The sequence below is a fragment of the Myotis brandtii genome, unplaced genomic scaffold (assembly GCF_000412655.1).
Source record: "Myotis brandtii unplaced genomic scaffold, ASM41265v1 scaffold573, whole genome shotgun sequence".
NCBI classification, from domain to species: Eukaryota; Metazoa; Chordata; class Mammalia; order Chiroptera; family Vespertilionidae; genus Myotis; species Myotis brandtii.
The window spans coordinates 2,460,857-2,471,194 of NW_005370145.1; the positions used below are offsets into that span (position 1 = coordinate 2,460,857).

Sequence of the window (10,338 nt, forward strand, 5' to 3'; positions counted from 1 at the left end):
GGCTTCATCCTCTTTGTAAAGTGAGGAGTTATTTAAAACAAAAAAGAAATCTCAGACCTAACCAATTGCTCAGTGGTTAGCACATCAGCCTGTGGACTGAAGTGTCCTGAGTTCGATTCCAGTCAAGGGCATGTACCTTGGTTGCAGGTTCCATCCCTGGCCCTGGTTGGGGCACGTGCGGGAGGCAACCAATCAATGTGTCTCTCTCACATCGATATTTTTCTCTCTCTGTCTCTCCCTGTCCCTTCCACTCTCTTTAAAAATCAATGGAAAGAAATATCCTCCGGTGAAGATTAACAAAACAAAACAGAAAAAAGAAATCTCAGATATTCAAGTTGGATATGGGCTGGGAGTCTAGTGACTAGGGCACTGAGCCTTGTTGCTGTCTATCTCCCACCAATTGGGTAAATGCCGTATGACGGTAGTTTGTACTATAATTACAGATTCCCAGTGGGTTAAATGTAGTAGGTTAAATGTTCTCATTCTCCAGAAAGGTCCAAATACCTCTGTCTACATGGGGAATAGAGGGGCGGGCAAGAGTGCCTGGCTTGTCCCAAGGATCTGCTGAATAAATGAATGCAGATCAGCACAACAGACAGTATCCCTGAAAACCCAAGGTCTACAGCGTACCTGTATGTGAACGCCAAGGTCACTAACCTGCAAGAACCCTGGAGAAAAGATGTCTATACACAATCACAGAAAATAAGCCCATACCTTGCCCTCAGATCTTAGCACATCACTTGTCTTCAGTTAAATGCTTGATGAATGAATAAGAGAGGGAAGAAAAACAGAGAAAAAGTAGGTGAAAAAGCTACCGAGACTGAGGTGAGGGGATGAGGAGGAAAGAATCACTTCATCAGACAGACTGGCCCACACGGGGCCAGCTCAGGCTACCCCAGAAGAGGCAGGAGAGCTCGCTCTGTCCCAGGGAGGAGCAGAAGACTAGGACCCTCAGAGAGAAGCGAGAAGGCAAACTCACTGAGCATATCCACTCAAAAGATGTGTTCATAACACGGCCATTGGCTTTGAATAGCTGAATATCATCCACAAATTACTCTGCTAAGCCACAAAGCAGTTCCTACTTGCACCTGTTTTTAATAAAGAAACCGAGAGCGGATACCCTGAAACCGGTGGCTGGTGTCATGGCCCCATCGCAGAGCCGGGAGGGGTTCTCCATGCAGTGGGCAGATTCAGGTTGGACAAGGCCTTCACACTGAGCTTTCTGGTTGGGATGCTTCCGTAAGAGAAGGGACAAGGTTTGGTTGGCTTTAGTATATTCAGCATCTTTCTACCATAAACTGTGAGAGAGCGGTCTGACTCAATGAAAGAGGTACCGAAAGATTCAAAGTTAATACATCATCCGATACGTAAGACTGAAAGACCAGTGAGTTGTGCTCCTAGAATTCCACGCTCTTGGGAATATATGGATCCTGTAAATCCAAAGTAATCGATGGGGAGGATTAAGTAAGAAAGATGGGTTGGTTCTCAGGGCGTGGGTTGCCCCTGGCTAGCTGCACTTCCTCCTTCAGCTCCCTTTCCTTCCTCTGGTCCTTTCGAACTGATTCTCAGGACTTAACATGACGGAGAACATGTTTGCTGGGGTCAGGAAGAGGAGCACATGATGGGCAAGGACCCGACTGCAGCCCTGAAAGCTTCCTACGTCACACGCAGACCAGGTTTTACGAGCCATTGGGAGATGAAGAAAGGGAAGGTGGCACCACCCCCAGGCAGGGCCTGATGCTGGGCTCTGGACTGTGCAGGAGTTGCCGAGAGGCCACGGTGGCGAGACGCTGCCCAGTAGGCGACAACCTACTGTGGCCATGTTAGCCTTCGATGCCTGTACAGTGACCACCACTGACAGGAAGCCACACGAGGGACAGTGGTCCCAATGCTGCCATATGCAAGCAAGGGGAGCCATCGGGGGGGAGGGGGGGACGGTGACAAAGACTTGCCCCAGACTGTCTCCCACGTGGGACTGACCCAGCCCCGTTTACAGTGTGGAGAGGGGTGGGGATGGGAGGAGGGCATCTGCAGGTCGGGGGGCTGGGGATTCTGGGAGAGACTTTGCAGAGGATGCCTGATCTACTGGGGAACCCAACTCAGCACTATGACTGAGGGCTGATTTGCTGATGAGGTAGTTCCATCCTGACCTCTCCAGGCAGGGTCAGTCTGGGAAGGTGGCAGCGAGGCCTTCTTCCCAAGACTCTTGATCATGAACAGAGACAGGGAAGAGCCAGGATGTGGACTCCCAGAATGCAACGGGGAAAAAATAAGGAAGGAAGGCTGCAAAGGATTCTGAGTGCGGGCTGTTGAACGCTGCCTTCCGTCCACGACGGCGATCTGACACTGGGCCTTGGAGACAGAGACCTCCCTGGAGACCAGAGGGCCAGCTGGAGGAAGGACCTCGGGGCTTCCAGGGGCACGAGCATGGGACGCAGCTGGCTCTGGGCGGGGAGATGACCCTACGGTGCTCAGCAGGGACCACAAAGTTCCAGCTTCAGTTTGTTCCCGGAACGGCAAGCACAACATGGGAGTTGGGGGTCTTCGGCCTCAGAGACAAGGGCGGGGCTGTGGATCCACCTTCTTGGCCTGGGAACACGGGGACCTCCCAGCGAGGCCGCCAGGCCGCCCTTCTGGAATCGCTGGCTGCAGCCCTCACCCTCCCCTCTCCTCAGTGGGCAGGAGAGTGGGGGGGAGGGCAGCTCCACTTGGCAGCGGGACCCACCACCTCCTCTCCATGGGCCCCCTGGCCCCTCTCCTTGGCAGGACCCCGGGGGCCGCGTGTGCCCGCCTAGATCTCCATGTCCACAGGGCGGATGTTGCCCGTCTTGTGCTCTCTGACCCACAGCTCCCTGTCTTTGGCTGGGTCCACTTTTCGAAGCAGCTGGTCCACAGGCTCGACTGTCTGCAAGGGATGGAGAAGAGAGGACACCGTCAGGGGCAGCAGCGCCCGGGACCCGGCCTCAGAGCCAGGCTGCCCGCCTCTCTGCTGTCACAGCAGCCTCTCAGAGGGTTGGGAGCCCCAGGGGAGGCCCGTGAGGGGCGGACGTGCAGACGCTGGGAGAGCGGGAGCCGGGACCTCTCGTCCCCCCCTGCTTCTCACTCGAGCACTTGACCCTCCGGACCGCAGGCTGGATGACAGGGAGGAGTGGCTCAAGGGCTCCAGGTCTGAGAGCAGTTCCACCCTTCGCTCCCACGGTTACCACCACAGAACAGGGCAAATGCATTGTAGCTTTAGATATTCTGCAGAGTTCTAGTTCTTTTCTTTTTGGTAAGAGATTCACTGAGGCAGGCAATATCGACATTGTAGCTTTAGATATTCTGCATAGTCCTAGTTCTTTTATCTTTTTGGTAAGAGATTCACTGAGGCAGGCAATATCGTCTTCAGCTGTTTAACTACCATGAGCTTTGTCCTGGGGAAACGTGCGCTGTATCCACTCCTGCGTTTGGGATGGGTTCCCATGGGTGGCAGGACACCCTGCAGGCCCGTCCCCAGGCTGCCCACCGCCCACTCAGGTTCATCTGTAGTGACCACTTCACCTGCCACAGAACAGTGGTCCCCCCGGGGTCCTGGGGCCTCCGCCTGGGGCGGGGAACTCACGCTTTGGTTGAACATGTCTGTCTCGTGCCGCAGCTGTGTGTACTGGCACAGGTGCTGCCGGATCATCTCCACCCTCTCCACCTCCAGCCGCTCCAGCTCCTGCACAGGAGGAAACGCAGACACATGTGACATGTCCTTCCCACCACACGGGCCCAGACCACCCTCGCACACACGTCGCCGCTGCTTAGGCCGGTCCCACCTGACCCTTCGGGGTCTGATGAGGAACTGGTCCCACATCTAGCGGTGCAGGTGCGGATGCTGACACAGCAGCTACTGCCGCCTGGACCCTGCCCTGCCGGGCGGGTGGGTGCTGGAGCGTTACAGGCCTTGCCTAATCGTGCTCATAATAATCTGAAGAGACAGGCTCTGTTCTTGTCTGCATTTTCCAAACAAGGGAATGAACATCCAGAGAGGGAACTTCACCTGCCCATAGCGACATGGAATTATGGGAGGAGCGAGATTTGAACCCGGACTGCTGTGGTCTGACTCATGATTCTGCACCAGTGCAGACCCGGCTCTGGTTCCCGGGGGTGGAGAGATGGGACGCATGCGGGGTGCCCGTGCCTCCCTGGGCCTCTGTCCTCTGTCCACCCCGAGTGCTGAGGGACAGACCCGAGACCAGGCCGGGGGAGGCAGGGGCCGGGGGTGGGGTGGTCACTGTCAAAGGGAAGAAGAGTGGAAAGGTCTGTCCTTTGGTTTCTAGGTGGTTCCGCATCTTTGGAATTGAGAGGCTCAGGCTGTTGTTCTTGCATAACTAGGTCACTGCCCCGGTGATTACCCAGGGAGGGTAAGGCAGGGGGCTCCGTTAGGGGATTAAGCAGGAGGAAAGCAGGTCACTCCGGTGCGGACGGGCGTGGCTTTGGCAACGGGGCAACGTGATCAGCAGCTGGCATGCTCCTCCTTTCTCCTCTGGCCCAATGACCCATGTGCCCACGTGCCCACCACATCTCACCGCGGCCAGTGCTGACCGAGGAGGAGGTGCTGCCCCTTCACAGGAAAATCTCGAGAAGGCAAGAGAAGGGCTCTGATGCCGATCCCTCAGGCCCCTGATCGGGGGCCACCCCCGCTCCCCCTACACAGCTCCCAGCCTCACCCTTCACCCACTGCCAGGATCTCCCCTGTAGGAGCTGAAACTCCTCTGGGGATGAGAGGGTCACGCATCCTGCAACTTGGCTATTTGTCCTAAAGGGGCCACTGACAACTCGTTGGGGGGTTCCTCAGTTGAACCTGACCCCTCAGGGCACAGCCAACCCTCCCCCGTGTTTACACAGCTAGGAAGGGCCAGAGCAAGGGTATGGATGAGCTTGGACTCACCCAGAGGCGAGGTCTGGACCCCAATGTGAGCAGACATAATGCCTACTTCCACAGTCACCTCACTCTACCACCCAGGGCGCCCTGAGTGCGGGCACGGAACCGGCATGCTCACACATCTCGGGGCACTCACCAGCGTGGTGGTCACCATCTCTTCAAACCACTTGGACTGGGCCTGGTTGTAGAGGTCCACGCAGCGCATGAGGTCATCTCCTGGAAGAGGCCAAGGCGGCCGTCACACCCTGTCTGTCCTTGCTGTGGCTGCCCTCTGCCATTGCACCCCACAGCCGTGCCCTCTCCTCTCCTTGGGGTCGTGGGCCAGTGGAAAGTGGGGGCGGGAGTGAAAAGCGGAAGACACCCGGCACCACAAGAGACCAGCTTCAGTGCCCAACCGAACCTGACCCCAGGCACCGAGAAGTCAGGATGGAGGTTTCTCAGTGTGTGGGGTGAAGTGGGGAGGGGGTTACTCCTAGGACCTCCCAACCTATCACCAGCCAAAGACATGCTTCCTCTCTAAAGACGGTAGCTTCACTTCACATTGGAGAGTCCTTTTGGGTTAAAAAATGTCACAAGCAGCTTGGTACTCGTTAAGAGTTAAAGAAGAAAAATTTGCAAATTATGTCCGTTGTGTGTGTGTGTGTGTGTGTGTGTGTGTGTGTGTGTGTACATGCAGCAGGATGCCATGCTGAAATACAAAATAATGTGTCTGCCGGTGTATGGCTCATCCATGTGCAGTAATGGCATGGAATTATGCACCGAGCCCTACCCACCGACCCCAGCACTGCGTTGGCATGGAGACAGAAAGGCGGGGTGGGAGGAGAGGGGCTCTTTCCGTAGCATTTTATTTCATAAGAGCTCAGAAACAGACATCACTATTCAATCTTGATGCTACTACACTGTTTTCTGCAATCACAGGTACGTTTGAAACGTTTTGTAATTAGAAAGAAAACAACCTATAAGGTAACAGCAAACATGCCGAAGGTACCAGCACCCCAGAACGTTGCTACACAAAACACGGCTCCCAGACCCGCAGCGTCATATGCCCTGGGAGCCTGCCAGAATGCAGCACTCAGGACGACGCGACACCTGGCGAATCAGAACTGCACTTTCACAAGATGCTCAGGTGGTCCACGTGCACCCCCTGAGTGCATGACTTGGTCTATGTGTAGTTTAGATCATCACAGGGTTCCAGGGAGGACGGCATCACGGTCTTTGCTCATGATGGGAAAAACTCGAGCCAGTCAAAGCTAACTAGTTTATGCTTTAAGTCTAGTACTGGGAGTGGATTAGAAGTTATTCCTGTGACATCACCTTGTCATTCTCGTGTGAAGGTGAAGGCAAACGTGCACACGACCCAGGGCCTGGCTCCCTTCCACCTGAACCACACCACTAGCTGGGAGATGACCTTGAGTAACAGAACCAAATCAAGGGCTTTGTTCATTGTGCTCCTGGTCCAAGGTCAAGGACTGGGCCCTTGAGCCCAAGAAAAACGAACTGGAAGGGAAAAGGTCGATATGCCACTGCAAGTGCGTGCCCACTGAGACCTCTGGCTGCTGATACTATGGCTTGACTGTGTGCTGCTGCTTGCATTTTCCTAAACTTTTTATTTTATTTTATGGGGCTTTAGTTTATAATTTTTAAATATAAATAAGTTATATTTAATGGAAAAATTTCCCAGAAATGTACCTAATAGTCACAAACTAAGAAATAATTTTATTTTATTAAAATGATAATGAAATAAATACTTAGATGACAAAGAAAATAAAAGTCTGATGTACATGAATGGCTGGATAATTGAGTGTATGGGTAATGGAATAGAGCTAGCTCTAAGGCATACCAGTTAAAATATAACTTCGGAACATAGAGTATATGACCTAACGTGTAGACATTTAAATATAAACATTATAAACACTGAAAACATTAAAAAAACTAGGACGTATTGATGGTGATTAATTTGGCAAATTAAGATTTTATATTCTTATGTGCTGATTAAATTTTTTTCCCCAAGCAAAGATATTGATTTTATAATGTAATTTTATTTAATAACTTAACTAATTACAGGAATTTAAATATGCCTTTCCTTGCCCGAGCTTTCCCTGCCCAATCACAGTAAGCATATAATGCCTTCTATTTCTGGGTATGTTTCTATTATTTGTTATTGACTTATTTTACACCATCTTATTTCAAAATGTCCATGGCTGCTTCGTTCCACAATGAGTTGACTGTATGAGGTTTAGCAGAAGCTGAGTGGAAGGGACCTAGAATCCAGGTCCTAGACCAGTGATGGCAAACCTATGACACGCGTGTCAGAGGTGACACGCGAACTCATTTTCTTGGTTGATTTTTCTTTGTTAAATGGCATTTAAATATATAAAATAAATATCAAAAATATAAGTCTTTGTTTTACTATGGTTGCAAATATCAAAAAATTTCTGTATGTGACACGGCACCAGAGTTAAGTTAGGGTTTTTTCAAAATGCTGACACGCCGAGCTCAAAAGGTTCGCCATCACTGCACTAGACCATCTGATCTGAACCCTAACCCTATGTCACACCTTCCGGCCTCAGAAAGCACCATGCCCTGTCCTTGCACGCAGTGAAACTTCTTTAAAGGAATATCTGGTAAGTTTTCACTGGTTCTATCTGGCTTTTCTCCCCGCTCCTTGGGCATTAGCTCATATTTACCACTAGGTGGAAGCAGAGACCAATGCACTGGAAGCATCTTTCAGGGAGAATCTGAAATGTGGTTATTTCATGAAAAATGTCAGCTGCTGACTGGGGCGGGCGCCCATCTCCATAGGTGAGCCTCGGGAGACTGCTGGGGTGCAGTCTGTACTTCCAGGGGCTCCCCGCAGTGACAGGGCCCCACAGTTCCGGGCCATGGAGGAGTAACCACTTCCCGGTCAGAGAGCCAGGCCTGGAGGCAGCCTAGCCCGCTCCCACGCCACAGCCCCCGGCCCCCAACCAGTGGGATGCACCTTCCGGGCATCCCTCCCCCAGCTCCCCCTGCTGGGCCTCCCCGACCAGGTGCCCACACCTGGGCGTGGCCCACTCACCGGCCTGCGTGGACTTCCTCCGGGCCTTCTTGATGTCCTCCTCCGTCTTGTTGCTCAGCTTGATCTCCAGCTGCTGGGTCTTCATCTCCAGGTCCCTCTGCCGCTCCGTGAGCGCTTTCCGGGCCTGGGGGCCAAGGACGCGGAAGCGCTGCTCACGGGGCTCAGAGCCAGGAGGGGCCCGCGGTCACGTGGACAGCCTCCCCGTTTCTACATGAGTCCTTTCTTTTCCCTGTTCGTGTGGATGATGCCATCATGGCCCTAGGAGACTCAGCTAGACTAGCATCACTGGGCCGCCCAGTCACTGTGCTGAGCCTGCGACCCTCTCTCTCATCCCGTCTCTCACTGCACTTGGCCTACAGCAAGCCTCAGGCCAAGTCTGATGGAGTGTGCACTTGCAGACAGCCCTAAAATCACAGCCTGGGGGTGGGGTGGGGTGGGGGGCGAGCACAGGGTCATCCACGTCACCTCCAGCAGTGCTTAGTCTGGGTCAGGACGGGTCCTTGGGGGCAGCAGCTGGCCGTCTAGGGTGCCTGCAGCCGTGCGCTCCCCCTTCTCCCGCACCCTAAGTCCTGTGGTCAGCCCCGGGGACAGCTCCCTCCCTTCCAGGGGCCATCAGCAGCTGCCACCAGCTTAGCCCTCATAGGCTTCTGGGAGGGGGTGATTCCGTCAGGAGAGAATCTGCCAGGCGAGGCCCAGACAAAGGGACACGCGTAGACCAGCAGCACATCCAGGCTCCACATCCCAGGAGACCATGGCTGTATGCACCTCGTCTCAGGGACTGGGTGGAGCCCACTGATTTCCCACTGCAGATGCAGCCTCGCCTGCTTCCACCGGCCCTCTGGGCAGTGCCATGGGGAAGAGCGCCCATCTGCTCTTTGGGGGGAGGCAGGTTCCTCAGGTGTGGGCTGGTGACCCCACCACCCCCCTCACTTACCCCGCTCAGCCCACCCTCTTCCAGGAGGCCCCCCTCCACCGGCCCAGCATCCCCGGCCCCTCACCTTCTCCACTGCGGCGTAGCGGCTGGCAAGCTGCTTGCGGAGGTCGGCGATGTGGTGGTCACACTTTTTCATGTCTTTCTTGAAGTTCTCCCGGAAGTTCATCAGGGGCTTCTCCACCTCACTGTGAAGCTGTGGAGGAGAGAGGGGCACACTCAGGACCCCGGGCACCAGCTGCAAGCAAGCGCTGGGGGAGGGCAGCTCCCAACCCCGCAGGTGAGGGGGGGCCTGGGGCGGTGGCCTGGCCCTCTGAGTACAACTGAGTGTCCACTAATGAGGAGGAGGTTTAGGAAGTCGCCTCAGCTGGCCATGCCCCGGTTCACTGCTGGATGGACAGGCTGGTGTCCGGAGCGTCCCGAGTCCCTTGGTGGTCACCTCCTCCCCCTCTGAGCTCCCACAGCTCCTGGGAGGGCCCTGACCTTCCAAGCTGGAAGCTTTCTGGGGGCAAAACCACGCCACCATGGTGTGCCCAGGCACCCGTCACTGGCATGGATGCCATTCTTGGGCGTCGCAGGGCAGCTCTGTTCACCGAACACCTGCTCTGTGCCCGTGCGAGCCTGCGAAGGTGATCTGGACATGGTGCAAAGCTCCAAGAATCGATGGTGGGAGGCAGCTGAGGCCGGTGGGGGCTCACAGGGCCCCCTCTGCCCTGTACCTGGGGGTGGGGGCTGCTCATCTCATTGGTCTGCATGGAGACGGCACACCCATCCCAGCACAGGGAACGGCCTCGCAGGCCGGAGGCCAGAGAAAGAGGTTTATGCTCTGAGGGGAGTGGGGGATCTTTTTCAAGCATTTTCCTTCTCTTTGATTCCTTCCCTCGATCCCACTCCTTTTGGAAGAATTTTTACTTCCACCTTTTTTTTGGTGTGAACATGAGATGCATTTGATGAGAAAATAGGTAAATGTGGAGCTGCTGCCAAGCCAGGTGAGCAGCCTAGAGCAAGCATGTCAAACCCGTGGCCCACAACGAGTATTTTTGCGGCCCAGCCAATATAATGGTATGTCAGAAACGTTTTGATAAAAATTTCCTAACTTAATTTTTATAATATCCTGTTATACATATTAATAATGAACTACAATGTTCACTAATGACTGATTACTATCATCGTGTCGCATTCATTTCCCTTAAGCGCCTTATGCACAGGCGCACTATTTCTCTCCACTAATACTAGTGGCGAATATTTTAGCAGCCGATGGCCACGTCATTAGTCTTGGACTGACTTGTTTGGTGTGCGCAACAGGAAATATTTCACTTTCGAAGAACAAGAAAAATAGGTTTATTTGCGTTATGCTTATTAATTTGTGCAGTTATTCAGTGTCTGGTAAGTTAATGTTCAATAAAAAATATTAATTTTTATTAAAATGTCCTATTATTT

General features: G+C 53.6%; 1 protein-coding gene across 5 annotated transcripts in view; it reads right to left on the reverse strand.

Moving 5' to 3' along the window:
• Positions 1-2,346: 2,346 nt before the first annotated feature.
• GAS7 (growth arrest-specific 7) overlaps positions 2,347-10,338 on the reverse strand; it is a 208,312-nt gene continuing 200,320 nt past the window's right edge. For all 5 annotated transcript variants that reach the window (XM_005878809.2, XM_005878811.2, XM_005878805.2 and 2 more), the window contains exons 10-14: positions 8,966-9,094; positions 7,968-8,091; positions 5,046-5,125; positions 3,602-3,700; positions 2,347-2,905 (exon numbers count right to left, since the gene is read on the reverse strand). In XM_005878809.2, coding sequence (XP_005878871.1) covers positions 2,792-2,905; positions 3,602-3,700; positions 5,046-5,125; positions 7,968-8,091; positions 8,966-9,094 — 546 coding nt within the window. In that variant the 3' untranslated portion in view covers positions 2,347-2,791. The remainder of the gene's footprint in view (positions 2,906-3,601; positions 3,701-5,045; positions 5,126-7,967; positions 8,092-8,965; positions 9,095-10,338) is intronic.